The 19,744-nt window shown below is 46.5% G+C and overlaps 1 protein-coding gene across 5 annotated transcripts in view; it reads left to right on the top strand.

Moving 5' to 3' along the window:
- GPR132 (G protein-coupled receptor 132) overlaps window positions 1-19,744 on the top strand; it is a 91,255-nt gene that overhangs the window by 17,305 nt on the left and 54,206 nt on the right. For all 5 annotated transcript variants that reach the window (XM_085580872.1, XM_085580871.1, XM_085580869.1 and 2 more), the window contains one exon: window positions 11,744-11,841. Coding sequence is in view for 2 of the 5 variants with exons in the window: in XM_085580869.1 (XP_085436995.1) it covers window positions 11,809-11,841 (33 nt within the window). In the remaining 3 variants the exon portion in view is untranslated. Of the gene's footprint in view, window positions 1-11,743; window positions 11,842-19,744 lie in introns of those variants that run through there.

Genomic DNA, 19,744 nt, shown 5'->3' with positions numbered 1-19,744 from the left:
TCCCTCACTTTCAGTAGCAGGATGGGGTTTTTCACAGCTGGTGAAATATTCCACTTAAATACATGGACTCTTAAAGGGGTTGCCTCTCCACTACAAAAGTGAGAAGTAGTAGAGCCTATCTGAAGTCAACTGCCTGAAATCATGTTTCTCTTTGAGAAAAATCTCACTTTTTCCAGAGGGCTCCCCTAGCCTGGAAGCCTGGAGATAAGGAGGGGAAGATAAAGGCTGTGCTGCAGGGCTGTTTGTATTGGAAGAGACAATAAAGCTGATGATAGTAAATGCTGAGTGTATGAGACTGAATGGATGGATGGAAAATTACTGAGATATTATTTGCTGCTTTATCTTGGGAACTGAAGTGAATGTGATTTCTAGCCCAGAATGATGTGATACTGCCTGAGCTGCATCCTAGGATACACAGGAGAAGGCCTGGCCTCTCCTGCCTGCCAGACTCCTGCTTTTCTCAGGGTTCTTTTCCAAGAGCTTCAGGACATGGACAGAGGGTAGCCTGAGGACTGGCAAATCTACCAGGAACCACCTGGCTGTCAGGAATCCTGTCCTACCTGTGCCACCCCTGCGAAAATCACACAGCCCTGTTCCTCACTTTCCTTTGATTTTTATCTGCATCCTTCTGGGGTTCAGAGCCTTCATCTGCCTGTCAGTCACTCCATGTTAATTTATTTTTTTTCAGGGCTAACAGCACTTCCCTTCCCACAGCCATGTTGTGTAGATAAATAGGGGATGCCTGAGGCTGTGCACTCCAAGCCTTTCTGGCAGAGTCAACCTCAGGCCAGCACTGGGAGTTGGCCACTGGGGCAGCAGAACAAGAGGCTGTAGTGCTCTTAAAACAACATCCAAACCAACAAATGAGTGAGACTCTTCCCTGCCTTCTGAAGCCTTCCTAACCCATTCCCAGTGCTCACAGCTGCCAGAAAAAGTCTTCATGGAGCACTGAGCCAACTGAACAAAGGCACAGTGGCACTTTCTGTCCTTCAGCCTGCGGGTTGCTGTTTTGCATTAGAAACCTCCACGACAGTAGGATGAATTCTTAAATTCAGGCTCCACAAAATGGAAGGTTGCTGATGTGCCTGATCTGGAATTAGGGTGGAGCATCTATAATTCTTTAATATTTTTCTCTCCTTTCTCTTTCTCTTCTCTCCATTTCAGTGAGGGGCTGAAGGGCAGGACTGGGGGCAGGCTGCATGTGGGGAAGGCACACAAAGCCCAGAGGATGCACCTGGGTCCCCTCCAGGGAACAGAGTGCATCCTGTGAGTCACCTGTACCCAAAGGCCAGGTGTGCTCCCCGTTAGCCCCCATGCAGGGCTCATGCATCCAAATGCAAAATGAAGGAATGGTTGTGATGAGCTCAACAGCAATCTGCACCTTTCTTTCCAAAACTGCTGCAGAAACATGACGGGCACTGCAGGGATTACAGCTCTGTTTGCTTTACAGGTGGTGTTTCCAAAGGAAAGCCTTTGAAGTATTAGGAGAATGGGAAGGGTGGAAATAAATGTTTGGGCTACATTCCTCTTAGACATAAAGCAACTGGGACCACCAGGAAATAACTTGCCCCATTGCCTTCTAATCTGAATCAAACTTTTTTTTTTTTTTTTTCTCCCAAAAAGGCACATCCTTTCTAGGGGTAGGTGCAGAGTTTTTCAGATGTGAACTCCAGAGCTCTGGATGAACTTCTCAGTTTACCCTCTGGAGTCTGAGAGAACAGCCCCTGTTTCCAGGATGGACTGGAAAATGGAGACAACTCAGCCTGTGCCAGCAGGAATACTGACCCTCTCTGCACTTTGGTTGATGGTTCAGTGTCTTCTTGCCCAATTTGCTGTTTCCTCACATACTTGGAATCTGCCTTTAATAAGGACAAAAATTATACAGATGTGCATTCCAGGCTTCATTCCCACAAGAAAGGATGGTGGCCAAATTAATCTGGATTTACACCAGCAATGTAGGTCATCCCAGATGAAAATTGAGCTCAGCAGCTGTCCAGGAGACCTGGAAGGGTCCTGGAGACACCACGTGTCCACAGTCACCTCTGCAGCATCTGCTGCCTCAGTTTCCCCATTCCCAGGAGGTCTGGAAGGAGGCTTTAGCAGGGCTTGGTTAGTCCTCAGTCCCTGGGAAGGAGGTTACCTGTATTTTCACATTTCACAGATAACTGAAAGGCTGGGAAAAGGTTTTAAATCTTCAGTTAGCATCCAAGGGGCAGCACTTGTACTCCAAGATCTCACACTACAGTTTCATGACCCACGTGAGGGTGTTTCTCATTACAGTCTGCCCTGCATATTGACCCTGCAAACTGGAGATTATATATATATGTACACACACACACACACACACACACACATATACACACACACACATCTTAGAGAGATTGCTGGGTCAGAGTGTTTGCTGGTATAAACACATGCAGGTCCAATGGGCCAGATGGTGTATGCCAGAAAACAAGGCTCTGTGTGACTGTGGAAAAACCTCACTGGGATGGAATTGTCTGTGACATTTTGCTGCATGTCACATTGTTAGTGAAACTGAGCAAATAAGTCGCCCTAAATCATCCAGCCACATAACTGCTCAGAAAGCCAGCATGGGACTGATAAATATTCTTCTCATGAGCCCCAGATGTGTGCCAGGACACGTTTACCATGCATGATTCCCCATCCAGTCTCCCCAGTTCACCAGGGAAGGACTCCCTCCACAAGGCTGGAGAGGAGATGAGCTCTGCCTTGGAGTTCATGTTCCCCCTGGTCCGGGCATGGCCAAATTACCCAGGAGCAATGTCCAGCACTCACAAATTAATTTCCCATGACTCACGATATAATAATTCCTGCTGTAATTCGTGGTATGACTCCCAGCATTGTGCTTCCAGGATTCACCACCTGAAATCTGAGGATAACTGCAAGGGCTTGATTGGATGTGTGGATTGCAGGGCGTCTCCCAGGGATCTCTTGTCTGTAGAGCAGAAAGCACCCACTTCTCAGCTACAAATGCTCCAGCCCAGAAGTGTGGTGGATTTTCTGTTTGCAGAGACCCCAGATGTTTGCTTTAAAATTCACTCCAGCCCAAATGTTCAGGCTGGTGAAGCTGTTTGCTGGACCGTTTCCAGAAAATGAGTACCAAAATGGGGCTGGGACAGGAGTGACAGGCAATGGTTTATTAGTTCACCCTGTGTGAGTCAAATGCACACAGACAGTGTCTGGGATTTGACCAGCCATGGTTGGAAAACTTGTAGGAATCAAGTAATGGAGATGGTAGAGGAAATCCTGTCATTCATTGTTTTAGCCTTACTGATGTCACTTTTATGTCCCTTTTATCCCTTGTCTCATCCAATGCTTCCAGAGAGAAAGTTGTGACTGACAGTTTTGGTCAGACAACCAGACATGACGTGCAAGAGGTCAATTCATCCTCTGTTTGTCAGAGAGGAAGAGATTTATTTGCTGTAGGTACATCCGGCTTTGACTTCTTTGCGATGCTCTTTGTTTATGCAAGCCAGTCGGCCGGGGGCACGGAGGTCAAGATCTACATCCCAAGTAGGAAATCAGTGCTCAGAAATAGCAGCCCTGGGAGTTCGTGAGATGAAGGTCCCTCCAGGCTCCTTTTCCAGTGTGCTTCATGGAAGGAAAAACAAAAGCCCTGTCTTTCTACAGGAGGGCATATTTATGGCTTTAAATTGCAAAGCCATGCTTTATCAAAATGCAACAAAATTATTTCAGTGCAGATACGCAGAGGAGGTGATTGAGAACTATTAGCCACCCGCATTTTTCAAATGGAAATTCCAAGCACTTTAGAACATGTTGTGTTTCGATAAATTTCACCATACCAGCCCCTTTTGCAAAGACATTTGGGGACTGAGACAATGAATCCCTATTTGCTATTTAAACACAGAATAAAGGTCAGGTTAGTGCCCAAAAGAACACAGACTCTTAATAAGCCTAATCAGGTGGCTTTCTTCCCTTGAGTTGCAGTTATGTGGTAACCATCAGAGGGTTTTATGAGCTGAAGGCTATCTCCACATGACATAAGACCTCTCTTTCTTTGCAAGTTACTTTTACTGCTAGTTTGCAGCTGTGGCTTCTTTCTTGTTTTCTTAACCCATTGCTGTTAAAAATTGAAAGTGGTTCAAGTCTCAGGTGAAATAACTCCCTCCACTGACCCTGTTAATGAGAGACCTCTGTACTTGCCTTGCAGAGTTCATGAAGCTGGTTTGTTTCCTTGTGCTGCCATCTACAGAGCAAGCAACAGGTAGTGCCTGGGGATTATTAACAGCCAGTTAATTGCAAATCCTCCTCTTTAAATCTTCACGATCAGTACCTTCTCCAGCTCTGGTAAGGACTGGCAGCAACTGGCACTGCAGGTTTTCTCTTCCATGACTTCCATGATCCTTGAAGTGATCATCATACAACCATCTTATGGAGATTCAAATCCCCAACTCTCAGGTCAAGAGTCAGATCTCAGCTCTAAGAGTTTCTGGACCATCCAGCAAGTCATCTCTTCCTGCCTCATTCTTAGGTCATGCTTTGATTCTTCATTCTTGTCTGCACAAGACTTCTGTCTCTCTTTCAACCATGTGAGGGTCTGAAATACTCCTGTGGCATCAATCCCCCTGTCTAAGGATGTTTTTTAGTCTGGTACAAAGGAACTGGAGCCTCTGCCACTCAGCTGCTGCATGATCTTAGTCACCTTGCTTCACCTTGGTGGCTCTCTGCACAGGATAGAGCTGTGGCATCCTCCTGTAAACGAGGAAAATCCTGCCTGGGGTCAAGTCTGTCTATTGATTTCAGTGAGTTCGGGGCTGGGTGTCCAGAGCTCAGTATTGTTCATGCCAGGGCCCAAGCAGTGGACAAAAAAAATTCCTTGAAACAATGAGGCTGACAGGAACCCATTTACTTCTGGTGGTTCAGGCACTGCAAAAAAAGTCCTTTAACAAATCCTGATGATACTTAAACTGCATCTGGAACCTCAAGGTGCTGTGTAAAACTTCTTTTTCCACATAAGTAAAGAAAGTAGATGGGGAATTTACTGATTTATAATAGGCTAATAGCCTTACAAAATCTGATCCAGCCTGAACACTCTGAAGGTCCTGTATGAAACCCTAACCTGGGTGATTCCCTTTAGGTTTCTGCATGTGGTGCATAGTGACTGCAGCTGAAAAGTCTGGATGCAAAGTGTATGGATCTGCCTGAGGTGGGAATTGCAGAGCAAAGAGGTCTGTCCCTAGGATGGAGCTGGTGCCAGGTGTTCCCCTGCAGCAGTGAGAAGGAAGCACTCCCGTGTGATGGACTTCTCCTTCCCGCTGTGTCTGCTCCCTGGATGGCAGCAGGCAGGAAAGAGCCAGCAAGATTCAAGATGCAGTGTGCAGACCAGTCTCAGGGCACACACTTGCAGACACAGAAAAGCCACACTGCTGGGAGGCTGCAGCAAGCACAGCCCTGCAGGAAACAATCATCCTAGCCTTGGAAGTGTTCAAAACACGTCTAGATGTGGTGCTTAGGGACACGGTTTAGTGGTGAGCTTGGCCGAGCGGGGTTAATGGTCAGACCCAATGATCTCAGAGGTCTTTTCCAGCCTTAATGACTCTGTGATTCTATGGGGTTAACAAGCGCCAGCCCTTCCTGGGGTCTGCTTGGCTCTGGAGAGCATCCAGGCGCAGCAGAGGCGAGGGAACCACGGCGCTCCTGCAGATTCGCTCTGTGCCAGCGGCAGCAGCTCCCTCGTGCAGCGGGGAGCCAGGGAGGGCAGGGCGGGCGGCGAGCCGCGGCTCCGCAGCGCTGGAAGCCGGCCCGGCCGCCCGGGGAGGCGCGCCGGCACACGCGGGGCAGCGCTGCGGCTCCGCTTCCCGCGGCTCCCGCTGGGCTGGGCCTGCCAAAGCAGGTAAAGGTACAGCCTGCAGCTCCCCGAGCGTGTCCGTGCAGCTCCGGGGCTGCGTCCCGGCGAGGCAGGAGGGCACCAGGCAATAACTCGCATACCTGCGCTGGATTGTGTAAAACGCGGCTCTGAGCACCCGCCTGCCGTGTTGCTGCTTGTGCGCTGCCTTTATTGCTCTCTGCCCCAGCAGTGTGTGCGCTGGTATTTTCAGGGTGGGGTTCATCATAGGTTTCCATGATTGATTTCCCTTCTCTTTGCCTTCTGGAGAGGCTTTTGAGATTGTTAGAGAGATTCATGGTTTTGTGCCTCTGCCTGTTTACCGTGTCCTGTGTGCCTTTGGCTTCAGGGCCACTTTGTCATACCCACAAGGAAGAAAACTGCAAATAGGAAGGGTTTTTTATGCAGCTGAGGCACGGTCTGGATGCTCAATAATATATCAGAAACCACTATCCAATAGGATAGAAATTGTTTTTATTCCAAAAGACCGACATCCAGGACTGACCGTCAGCCTGCACTGACCAAGCACTCACGGGCACCACGCGGGTATTGCTGAAAGCCATGCACAGACAGACTGCTGGCCCCTCCTGTGGAACACGAATCCATTGCAAAGGAGAGCCTCATGAGCAACAACAGCCGGCCTGGTTCTTCAGCCTCGGTTCCCAGGGTGTTTGCTCCACCTACACGTCCCGCAGAGCCGAAATTCCCCTGCGGCAGCTCCAGCTCCCGGGCTGCTGGGGAGGCACCGGGGCAGCCCCTGAGGCAGCTGCAGGCACTCGCTGCACTCGCGGGTGCCTTGCAAGGGGCTGGGGGTGCAGGCAAGCCCTCCTCCTTCCCTGCAGAGGACTCCCAGCTTTATTTAAAAAGGCATGATTGATGTTAATAGGACACGCAGCTACCTGGAGGCTGCAAAAAGCTGTAGGAAAAGATGCTGTGAGGCGAAGGGAAGCCGTCTGCAGCGGAGCAAGCATCATGTTGAGCTGCTGCCCTCTGCTGCTGTGCGGCCCGGCCAGGGAGTGGTCGGATGGATGCATCCATTTCCAGCAAAACTTCTCACTGGAGGCTCCCAGAGCCTGCAGAGCCAAAGCTGACGGAGCTTTCCATCCTGCCTTGCCTTAGGAGTGGGAAGCTTCTCCCAAGTTTTTTATTCAGGATCAAAGCAAACAGATTTGTTCGGCTTGTCCCGAACACTCGCCGTCAACCTAGGCAGCCTACGAGGAAGTAGCTGTCATTTACCGAGATAAAAGGTTGCAATTTAATCACTAATTATCTCCTATCGTGCTTTGCTGGCCGGACACGAGCCAAAATGAACACAGGGCTGCCAAGAGGTGCTGCACTGGTGCCCGGGAGGAGGGAGCCTCTGGGCACAGAGTCCTCAGAGCATCTTGTCGTGTGCCTGGTGCCCCTGCTCACCATCCCCATCGGCCATGTATTAATGAAACACCACTTTCCAAACAAATCTTTGAGCTGTTCTGCTGTTCTCATCAGTGACTGGAGGCTGCCTAAAAGCCAGGAGCAGGGGGGAGCTGGCAGAGGTAAAAGCAGGAATGAAGTGCTCCGTGAGCACCCAAGCCAGGCAGAGGAGCTCCTGCTGGGATGTCTCCAGGCCAAACTATGGAGCAATGCCTTGGGACAGAGGATACAGGGAACCCATTTGGGACATAACAGCAGGGTCTAAGCAGCAGTATTGAAAACAAATTCTGTGAGGCATGTGAAGCACAACCTGGCCCATAATTTGGCTCCTGATGATGTCAGGAAGTAGCAGTTGCTGGATCTGGATGCAGGTTATCCCCAGTTCCAGCTGAGCTGACTGGCACACAAAAAGCAATGTCATGAAGTAGGTGGCCATAGATGACACTTCCCTGGTGTCACAGCTTTCCCTGTTGCTGCCTGTACCAAGAGGTGTGATGACAATTTATACTCTTCCTCCCTGAGTGAGTAAACAACATGAGAAGAGCTCAAGAAAATAAAAAGTTAGCAAAGTCTCTCCTATTTGCCAATGTGTGTTAAGAGAAATGGTCTCTCCTCTGCTCTGGGCTAAACCCCACATCCACTTCTACAGATTTTAGATAAAGTTTAAAACCCTAGGCTCAGCTTTTCTTCTCTTTCTTGAAATAAATAAGGATTTTAAAAGCCTTATTATTAAAAAAGCACAGGAAAAATGTGTCATCTTCTATGACAATACCCATTGAAACAGCAAATTGCTTTTGTGGAATAGAAGAGTTTAGTTGAAGGGACCTACAGAGATCATCTAATCCAAATGAATGTAAGTTACTAAAAGTAGACAAAAAATATAATGGGGGTTGGTTCTTTAGCAATAGTGGGTGAAATGTCTGTCAGTTCATGTTGAGCAGAGTGTACAACTACAATCAGCACCCAAAACAAAGATCACAGACTATATCCCTGATGCTGCTGTTCTTTTCACTCCAGAAACATGATGCCCTATATATACCATAATATTTTTTCAGCAAATTAGCAAAAAAAGTCTGTTCTAGTTAGCATATGAAATGCATTCTGCACACTGCTACTGTCAAAATTGTAACTGCATAATGAAATATAATTTGGGATGTAAAAATGGCATTTTAATATGCTCTACTCAGGGAGCTGAATTTGATATGTCATGCTAGCTTACTGGTAATTTACATTTCCCATTGGGCAAGCTAAGAGACAAGTAGTCATGCTTTCCAGAAAGGTGTCAAGTCATACTCTGTCAAAAATATGCTTTTCTAAGCCGTAGAGAAAAAAAATGTTAAATTTTGCAATGCATGTCTTAACTCAGAGGCGATAACTGGAGTCACATGCTTTAGAACAAAATTACCATAGTCAGGTGACTGCTAGAGGAGGCAGTGGCTGTCACACCAAACTGGCAAAAAGTAGGGAAAAAAAAAAAGTGCAAACCTTGTTCTGCTGTTCAGGGTGCCTCAGTTTGGGATCAGGCTTGGCCAGGGCTGGTGTTGGAGCAACAATTACTGGAGTTGCCCAGGATGCAAAGCCTTTGGAGCTACCATTCTTAGTGGATAGCTTTAACCAGACTTACCTTTCTGCTAAAAGCTGGAGAAATGTTTTCTCAGATGTGTGACTTAAACCCAGAATTTCTGTTGGCTGTCACACAGAGGAACAGGCCAGATATATCTGAGTAGCTGCCCCAATAGACCAAGACAGCTGAGCTTATGACTAAACACTATTTCCATGAAATATAGCCTGGTTTCTGAATCAGTACCCTGCTGCTTTAGAAAAGAGATGCTGTGCCCAGCAGCAGACATGCAAAGGACTCCAGCCACTGCCCCCTCCATCCATAAGAACAGGTTGCAGGCACAGGGCTCTGTCCCTGGGTGGTAGGGATCTCTTAACCTAGGGCTGTTCTGCATTCCAAAAGTGTCCCTTCAAGTCCTGCAGTGACCCCAAGCCATGCCTGAGCCTCCCTTCAGCTGCAAAACAGACACTCAGGAAGGTGAAGGTGAGGTCAGGACTCGTCCACCCCAAATGCTACACCCTGGGCTTGGGGAGCTGCCCCTCCCTGCAGTGACAGCCACCTTCACTGATGGCATCTCCAACACCAAAATCCACTCACTATGCTTCATCCTGATTGCTCCACAGCCAATTAGTGAACTTCCTAACAGGATGTCATGTCATTTATCTTCATTTGTACACTGCTGCAGACTCCAGAGCGCTGGCCAGTCAGCCCTGCAATGCCAGACACTGACCTGAATGAACCTTTATTATCTGCTCTTGCAGTTTCTGAATGCTTCACAGGGAATCCTCTGACCTCTCTCCTTGGACTTGGAGCCTGGAGTGACAAGTAACCCCTCCACACCTCCAATTTTTTTGTTCTGCCTCATTTCTGTTTTATTTTTGGCAAGGGATGCAAAAAGCCTGGTCCCTTCTACACATCTGTGTCAGGCCAGGCTCAACCTAGGCGTCCAAGTGGAAGCATTTCTCAAGCTCTGGGACCACCCTTCTGGGAGAGAAGGCAAAGATTTCTGACAAGGAAAAGAAGTTTTCAACCTTCTGGGAGCCACAGTGGCAGAGAAAATTTCTGAGAAGGAAAAGAAGTTTTCAAATTCTACTGGAGCATCTTGCCTAGGAAAAGGGAATCTCTGAATCACCAGAGCTTCCGTGTTCCCTTTCTGCAATATCCCACCGAGAATGCTGGGTCTCACTGCTTGCACTGGGCTGGGTGGGAGCAGGGGGTGGTGAAGGTGTAGGAGGCTCCAGTACTGCAGTGATGGCTCCCACCACCACCAGTATAAAGCTGCTGGTTAGCAACTGGGGCTTCTCCATGGAGAGCCCAGCGTGACCCAGTGCTCATGGCCAGCAGACCTGCCCCAGGAGGAGCCCACCTGGCCTCTGAGTCAGCCCAGCCACAAACAGACACCTCCAATGGCTCAGGCACTAGTACACAACCCCCCTTTTGGAATAAAGGGGGCCCTCATTACCCTGATTGGTTTAGCATTGCACTTTGGCTGATGCACAAAAGCCTCACAGTGACACAAAGGTGCCAGTGTCACCCTAGCTGCAGCTGAAACATTATATAAGGCTAATGCAGGTAGAGGAGAGCATGGATCCCCTTGGAGGCTGGGACTGCCACACCAGGGGCTCTGCCAATGCTGCAGCTTCACTTCAGCATTGGGAAGGATTTAGGATCACTTCTTTGGCCCAAGAGCCTCCACAAACTGGAGTGTCTGCTGCAGGGTGACCCACATGTCTGGGGTGGGTGACAAGCACGGGGAAATGGCACAAACACTGATGAAATGTGCACACTCATCAAACAGCAGTGGAGATCAGACTCAGAACTGAGGCCAAAATGGAGGGGAGACTTTGGAACAGGTGACTCCTGAACACCTATTTCTGTGCTACTGCAGGGCACAGAGTCTGGAATAGCCATCACCAGCTCCATCAGCATCTAGATTAGCTGGGATATCAGCCTGAGATATCCTGGGGTACCATGTCCAGTAGAACCCTTCCTTCTCTTCCCTGTTCCCACTGGCTGTCCCTTTTCCAGTCTAATTTACCTGACAATCTGTTGAACTTCATCTTCTTCAACTGGACTATAAACATTGTGTGTAGGTGCAGGAAACACAGTTCAAATTATGTTCTTAAATTCTGTTAGAGAAAGGGACTTGTCTGGGATCACCTGGGGCAAAACCATGTAGGTGAGGCTTTTTAATGCTGCCTCCAGGAGTATAATTCCAGGGAAACTAACCCTGGCCCTGAGTTGTTGGCCAGAGGTGGGAGAAGCAGAGGCAGCTTGTATGCAGCCTGTGTTCCTCTTCCAGGTTCCCTGCACTGTTCCTGTGCAGTTTTCCTGGTACCAGGTTGGAACCAACGCATCCTTGCTCAGTGGAAGAATTTCTTCTTGAGCTTCTGTCTGTGTCTGTTCTGCAGTTCCTGGGGTCTGACAGCAAATTATGAAACAACTGCATGTAAAACCTCTGGGAAGAGGAGAGGAAATGAATTGTCACCAAATATATGTGAGAAAAGGAAGTAATTTTTCTCAGAAAATGGGGTATGTTGTCCCTTTGCAAGCCCAACTGCACTTTTTCCAGCTAAGGCATTTTAATAGCAATGGGGAATTGTCCTATCCCATCTGCAGAGCAGCACCTTTGGACTTCTCCTTTCTTAATGGAATTGAGATTTCCCAGCCCCCAGTGATGACTGGAGTATGTGGCCTGAGGAAAAATTCTTTATTCATGTGAAGACAACCCATCAGGTTCATTAAACTGAAGATTACATTGGCTGATGACAGAAAGAAATTAAATAAGGTTTTGTCTCTTTACTTCCTTATTTTTAATTGAATAATAGACAATTAATTTGATTGAAGCTAGTCACATTAAACAGTTTCTTGGATATCATATTGAGAAATGTCTCATCCTGCAGGTTGCCCTGTCACTTCTTTGGCAGTGATTTTGAGATGCCCACTTCAGTGTTACTCCAAGATTGGCATGCCTTCACTTTTCTGGAGGGAGTGGTGGAAGGTAAGGTTATTATTTTTATTCCATATTTAAACCAGACCTATGCATGGTGAAAAAGAAACTTAATGTGAAAATGGGACAGCTCTGGTCCTGAGTAGGAGAGAAGAGGGCACAAGACCCAGATGGAAAAGCTCCAGGATGAGCATTGGCTGGACAGACACCACTCTCCTGTTCTTGTGCTCGTGCCCACGTTTGCCTGGGAAATCTTCCTGGACACGTGAAAGACTTCTTGGAGGAAAACAGGCTGAGCACTTTCCAGTCCACATCTGCAGAGCCCACAGGGGAGGGAAGATCCTCGGGAAAGGCTGGTGCAACCTGCAGTGGGATGGAGCAGGAGCTGCGTGCAGCAGGAGCTGCTGAGCAGCCTCCCCTCCCGGCCGCAGAATGTGCAGGACTGTTTTGCTCCGAGCATGCATAGTTTGTGTGGGTGTAGATTTACATTTCGTTAAGAAAAATGATATAAGGGGGCTGGTTTCAACTAGCCTGCAGTTTTATTATTTGCAAGGGCCTTTGCCTTCTTGTGATGCTTTATGTAACAGCCTTACACATCTGCAAAGTATGTAAAGCATTTCCACTGTTGGGAAGAAGAAAAAAGGGAACAATATTTCTGAAAGTTACTGTATATCCTGGGAGGACTCAACAAGGAAATTTTAGCTCCCAGCAGGCAAGAAAACAGTAAGCACCATGGGTCTATTCTCTAGGGCAAACTTTCCCTAGGTGTATGGGATAGTAGATCACATTTCCAGGGATGATCTCATGCTCAAAAACATAGCTGACAGCAGACTGGGTTCAGGGAAAAAAATGTTAAATGAGATTGGCTGAATGGGAATAAAGGCAGTAGGAAAGTGGGGCATGCATCCTGATCTCAGGGAGAAACAATGGCGCAAGGAAGAACATTAAATTAAGAAATGGATAGAGCTCAGGGAGCAGGAGAGATGCTGCCATGGGCAGTCTCTGAGTGGCTGCAGAATTACAGAGAGCTGAGCTGAAGGCTACATTTTTGTCTGACATCACTTAGAAGACGTGAACAAGCACACTCCTTTAATGCTTATTATTACCCTGTCTGATAGTGAAATGTGTGTATATATAAGGCTATGGGAAAAAAAAAAAGCAAAAATATTATAAATATTATTAATGCCTCCAAGGAGGATTGGAATGAATGAAAAATGTCTGAAGCTGTTCAAGTGCAAAGTCTAGTGAGTCAGCCCATCCACTTTTCTTTGACTTTGAGTCTAGGTAGGTAGACCCAAACCACAAAGAAAAGAGGAAACAAAGGTGGAGTAGACATCGAGAAAGATCTTTCTGAAACTTGGCATTAAAATGTAAGAGCTCCCAATCACCGCTCAGCCTACGCATTGTGAAGCAATTGGAAAGGACTGGAAAATCACTGCATGGTGCCCTGAGATGCAGGGGGTGTTTTGCTTGTTTCTTTTCCCCAGGAGCTTCTCAAGAGTTGTATGACTTCTGAGAAATTGTCACCAAGTTCCTCTTTCACTGCGGTCTCCCTTAGAACAACCTGAAAAACTACAGGAAATGTAAATGCTTGGCTCAATTCTGTAGCTCTGCTTCTGCTTTGTATTCAGTTGTCATCATCTAGAGGTAGTCCTGACACCAGTTCTGACAGTCTTACCCAATTTTATAGTCAGGAATAAGTCAGGAATAGTTCAGGAATAGAAACTTTAAACTTTGGTAGACAGAGTTTCTGAGCTTCCATGTTTTGGACATAATGTCTCAGGTAGTTCCTATAATCAGGTACTTTGACCTTTCTCCTGTTTGATCTTTTCCCTTCTGAAACCTTTACCACTGAGTAAGAATATTTGCATTATCAATCTGTCTTTTTACTGCTGCCCATCTCCATTGCATCTGTTCCTTATCACTCCTCATTATTTATTCATATTTTTATACTCTTTAGGAGTCAGAGATCACTACCACAAACATGCCCAAACAGAATCCATCATCTGAGGTCATTAGAATTTAAATGGTCAAGACAGATGGACACCTGGGGTGCAGAAGGACTGATCACTGTGCTTACACCCCTCAGTTCAACCACAGATTCCTCCTTGTCCCTGACTGAGGTTTCTCCTCAGTGTGACACAAGCAATGCCTCTTGCTCCTGGCCAGGAGCTCTGTCAGGTTCTTCTGCACGGGAGCTCCATCCCAGAATAAGAGTGGTGTAATTTATTTACCTTTCAAAAATGATTTGCAGGGCACAGTTTTTTTACCATTTGACCTCTGTGTCACAGCCTTGCCCCATTGTGCACATATTCTATTCTTTTGCCACGAAAATGGCAATTTTTCTTCATTGAAGGGATAAAAGCAAAAATTTGCTCCCAGAGACAAAGGTGATTTTTTTTGTCCATTTTTTCTTCCCCTTTTTGTAATGCTGGCACCAAGCCAATTCACTGTGTTTTACTTTCTTTCCTCTGTATGTGTGAATTTTTATATAATTTTTTTTTGCACAGTTCCAGAGGAAAAGGATTTCTCAGCCCTAACATCCTGTCCCCTTCTGCATACTTTTGAATGTTCTTTTTTAAAAGCCAGCTATTTATACACAGGAACAAAGTACAATCCACTAACCCCTTGTGGCATAACTCCACATGCTGACTGCTAAGCCCTGGAAAGGTGTATTGAATGCATGACAGAGAGCTTTTTATGGGTATTGAATACCCACTGTACATCAGCTCAGGAACACCCTTTCAAAATTCTCTTTGCTATCATGTCTTTGGAAATATGAAAGGCAGACCTTTCAACAACCTCATTCCCTCTGAGTCTAATCTTGATCATGTTGAGAGGGATAGGTGCCAGATAACTGTATCTCTGGAAATGAAGATAAGAAGGCTGTGCATATCATAAGCAGCTGTACTGCTTGAATTATGGCCTTGGACAGATGCAGTGACAATAACAGGACAGCACTAATAGGTGAGTGGTTCATTTACCTGCCTGGTATCTTTCAAAGACATCAAATTGAGCTCCATTACTGGAAAATTCCTCAGGACATAAAATGAGTCAAGAACAAGTGTGTTATCTCAAAATCACCCCCCTGACAGCGCAAAACAGTGGGCATCTCACAAGGGGAGGTTAACCTAAGTGATGCCTCTGTGCAGCTCAGAAAAGGGACTGGGGCTGAAAACAAGATGTCAAAGCAACCTTTCAGCTGAAGAATAGAAGGATCCTTCAGAGAGGATTTGGGTGTTTTGGGTCTGTCTACTCTGGAATAACTTTAAGACAAAAGGTTGGTGCCCAAAGTGCAATTCAACATTTTTGCTTTGATTGTCACCTTTTTTATATTCCCATCAAAGGATGCATGATGCCCCCTCCAGTTCACAGCTGGTACATTGGTTTCAAAACCCTCTGAACTGCACTTTTAATCTTGGTGGAAGCTTCTTCCACCTGCCTGCCCCAAAAGTGTTTTACTGTATGCACAGCTGTGACTGCAGTTCCACCTGGCATTCACCCACCTGAGTGTTTTCTCTGAGACTTCAGGGAAAAAGAGCTGCCCACACAATTGTGTCTTCACAGAGCATCAAGGCCCTGATCTCCAGGAGGGGATTCTGGTGAGAACACATCATGATTTGGTCATGAGGAGCAGAGCAGGCAGAGCAATACCATTTGAAGTCCCAGTCTCTAAGGACAGAGGCTGTGCTGCCATCCCACCTCGTTTGTAGAACTCTGAGCAATGCATTTTCCAGCCTTTGTAGTTCCTCCTCATACTGTGCTGGCACAGACTGTTTCAGAAGGCCTTGGCAAAAGAGAGCAGGAAAAGTAGCCCTTCTTAACCCAGTTTACTTGACAGTTTCCATAACAACTTGACACAGCTATTTATAACACAGGAGGATATCGTTTGCGTCTCATCATTTTTAGAACCTTTGTTGCCATATCAACCTCAGCACCACGTAGCAGAGCACAGCCCCATTCAATTCTCTCGTTTGCTCAGAAAGAAACTCAATGAATTGAGATTCAGTTGGTCTCAGAAAGACCCTTAAGAGGCCTATATGCCATTTAAAGCATGATTCAAGCCCTAATTTAAATGAATTTTTTCCCGTGTGACCTATCTGCACCGGGTGAGTGGGATCAACTGCAGTGGTAAGCAACAATGAGGACAGGGTGAAGAAGCAGACCAGCATCCCCATTGTCTGGGGAAGCAAAACATGGGAAGGATATGGCAGCTTCTCACTCTCTCTGTGAGAGGTGAGGGAGGAAAAACCTGATTTAGAAATGTCAGAGTTTCAAAGGCTCAGTGTTAGCATTGCCCAGTCTGCTTTTTGGGAGGTAGATTGGGTGGCAAGGAGTTCCAGCAAGATGCAGTGAAAGTCAAGATAGGTAGAAAAGTGGCAGGAGACAAGAGCCAGGGGAAACACCGTGCTCCCAGAGCAGGAGAAGAACCTTCCTTGTGCGCTGTCAGGTGCTGCTCAGTCCTGGATTAACTCCCCACAATGCCAAGCACCTTGAAGGAGACAGACAACCCCAAAGCATAACTGAGGTGGGGATTAGGGGTCTCTCACTGCCTCTCTTTGGAGGATGCAGTGGTGCTCAGGCACTCAGTTAAGTCCTTTCAGCCAAGTGAAATGAAGCTGGGCCTCAGTTTCTTTCCAAGGCTGTTTTCCTGGCTCCTGCTAGCAGGTCCAGTTCATCACTTGCACAGCCACAGTTCATCTGGGGAAATTCAGCTTTGGCAACCCATGACACCAAATCTGCCCTTCCAGGTCAGAATAGAATTAATTTTAAAATACTCATGCAATGTGCAATCAGGAGTATCTATAATCCACCTGACACCTTGGGCTCAAACAGCCCTTTGGCTGCCCTGCTTCGTGTCACTCAAGCTTCCTCCTCCTGCTGGGAGGTGCCAGGTCTGCTGCCTGCCCCAACACCTCACTGACTCAGCCTGCTGTGTTTGCCACCTTCTCAAGGTGCTGCTCTTTAAAATAGGTGTCCCCCATCTCCTGTCCTTCTGAGATCTGAGGGTGTCTATGTATTCCCTGGGATAAGCATTCATTTGGCAGAGCAAATTTCATACAAATAAGGCAACTCCTTGATGCAGTTCCAGTGACTTGGCCTGCCTTCCACCAGCAGAAATACACACAACAGCATTTATAAGAAGCAGCATGGGTTCCTGGCTTGCATTAGTCATATTGTTCTGTCTTGTTTTAATCATCTCAGTATTTCTAGAGGGTCTCCAGCGAGGTTGAGAAGTGTGTTAGCAGCTCCAGTACAGCTGGATTTAGCTGCCTGTGTCAGCAGAAGAGAACCTTGGCCATAGGGATGTGTTTTGTCATGTAGCAGTGCTGAACACAGACTCTCCAGCTTTATTAATAGCAGCCCTATTATTTAACATGATGTTCCACCAGCCCTTTGGACTGGGGACAATAGGAAATGGCTCTTACAGGTTTAAATCTGTGGCATGCTGGACTGTTTGAATGTGTGTGATTCATTGTCAGGCACTGCTATGTCAGGCACTGCAGGCAAAATAAAACAGCCTGGATATGCATTATCTATATGTGTTCTACACCTAAGCTGTTTGAAATGCGTCCTGCCCAGCCTCTGCTTGCAGAAGCCATAAATGAGCTCCATAAATGTATCTTTTAAAGCATTCTTGGTGAGACCTTGGGAAGTTCCAGCCTGGTGTGTTTAAACACAACCCCAGAGTATGTGAGGAGCTCTCTCCTGTCATGCCTGTGGGCACTTGGAGGTTGTCTGGTTGGCTACTGGAAGGAAACAGCTCTAGATATGCACTGAAAGAGGTCATTTGATTCCTAAACCCATCAGTTATCATCCACATTTTGTCAAAATTGAAAGTTTTGGAGTTTGGAGATGGTGTTTTTTTCCACACTGACAAGTCTTAGTTTAGCCCTGAGAAATCTGGGAAGACCTGAAAGTTTGAAACTTGCACTGCTCACATTCCTCCAGCATCTGTCATGGCTGATTGTTATTCCTGGATTTCATTTTTCTCCCCTCTCCTCTAACCCCTGCTCAATTTGCAGTAGAATTGATACTATCTAAAGTCACTGAATTCAAGGGGAATATTCCCATTTGAAAAACTGTACCCTGAACACGTGAGTGTTAGCATTGAAATTGTAATTGTGAAAGCTGTGACATATGCTGAAAACTCGTGGCTCACCCTACAGATGGACCTATGTAAGACTTTTCTAACTTGATTTGCTTTATTCAGACTGTATCTTCAGTCGTGGAACAGAAAAGGTCCTAAGAAACATGTGTGCAGTTATTCCTTTAGCATCCTCAGCCCAAACACACCTGCCTCTTTCTTGAGAAAAACCTGTCCTGGGAGGAGGCAGAGGCAAACTGCTCTGCTGCTAACATCACTTTAAAAGATGGAAATTCTCTGATCCAGATTAGGATTTCTTCAAAACTGAACGATGCCTGCAGAAGAGATGTGATCAAACCTTTAAGAGTGTTCCCTGGTAATTCCCAGCCCAGCAACATGCTCTATCTCTACTGCTGTTCAAATAGTGTCTTGTTCTCTGCTACTTGCTTTCAGTGTGAAATTAGACCTTACACGCAGCACCTCTTTTTGTACTTGTCTGCAGAAAATGATTCTCAGTTTGCATTCATATGACAGTGATAATCACCATTTTGAAGAGAAGTCCATTTGTCTGAAAGCTGTGGCAAATTCCCAGCCTTGCCCTCTGTGACACACAGGCTTTGCTCAGAGCACTCACACAGACACCATTTAATCCAGCTTTGCTTTTCTCCCAGCCTGGCCTTCCTGGCCCTGCTGGGAGCTAAAACCCACCCAAGCCTCAGGGAAATGTGGTGGGACTGCAGCCCCTGTATCTCCTCACAACATGGGATGTGCCTTCCCTGCTCTGATGGGCCACCATGTAGGACCTTCAGAGACACCAAGCCCTCTCCACCTGTTGCTGACCAAAAATCTTATCCATAAACCTCCCAGATCTTGTGATAATTTCCTCACTGACCACCTGGGCCCTTTGGTGCCTGCCCTCCTGCTGCACATCCCACCCAGTCCAGAGGGCATCATCTCTCAGCCAAAGCTGCACAGCTCCCACCTGCCAACCTTTGCCCTTGCTGTGTCAGCTGGACTCTGTATCTTTGGCTTTTCTACATCTAAAACAAAGAAAATGCTCCAAATGCCAGGTCAGAGCCTGGTACACTTTAACATGCTCCATCCCATTTATTTTACAGCACTTTAATGCCTCTCTCAGTCTCACTACAGAGACTTCAGGCAGAGTGGAGCCGTGTTCCTTAGCAACTCACAGTACACATGACCAAATTAACCCAAACACTTTTGTTTATTAACTCTTAATAAGGAGCAAACAAAACAGCAACCTGAGAGTTTCACAACAAGAATGCTTTCCATTTTGGGTGCTTTACTAAGATTACAGACGACAATGTTATCTTGGGTGTTCTGTGGGGATTTTTTTAGCCCTTTTGTGAAGACTTATTTGAAGCACAAAAGTCAACCCCTCCCTCCCCAGTGCTGAGTGCTTCTATAATGGAAACACTCTATATAATAATAGAAAAATTAAAAGACTACTGGAGCTAATAAGCTCTAGATGATGCCTGCTTGGCACTGCACAATCCCAGTTTGGAGGATGGAGATGTGAATGTTATCACCAGACAGTGGACAAACTGCAGGGGAAGGGTTTTCATTCTGCTGGGATTTACTGCAGTCTCTTCAGAAAATGTGACCTTATGTTACTCTGCCCTTGTACCCCAACCAATACAGTCCTGCTTCAGAGACTTTTTATGACAATAAATTTATTGACACATGCAAAGCAGCACAGGCTTAATTTGAAGAGATATTTAAGCAGCTAACTAAATATTTCAGCAGCAATCAGGTGTCTGCAGATCTGGTGTTCAGGTGCTCTGGAGCCAAACCTGTTCCTAAGGAGACAACTGAGGAAATCACTTGTGCAATATGTTGGTTTAT

This window comes from Lonchura striata, chromosome 5, assembly GCF_050655825.1.
Source record: "Lonchura striata isolate lonStrDom1 chromosome 5, ASM5065582v1, whole genome shotgun sequence".
Classification (NCBI taxonomy): domain Eukaryota; kingdom Metazoa; phylum Chordata; class Aves; order Passeriformes; family Estrildidae; genus Lonchura; species Lonchura striata.
The sequence above is the reverse complement of the archived record's forward strand: the minus strand, read 5'-3'. Positions and strand labels throughout refer to the sequence as shown.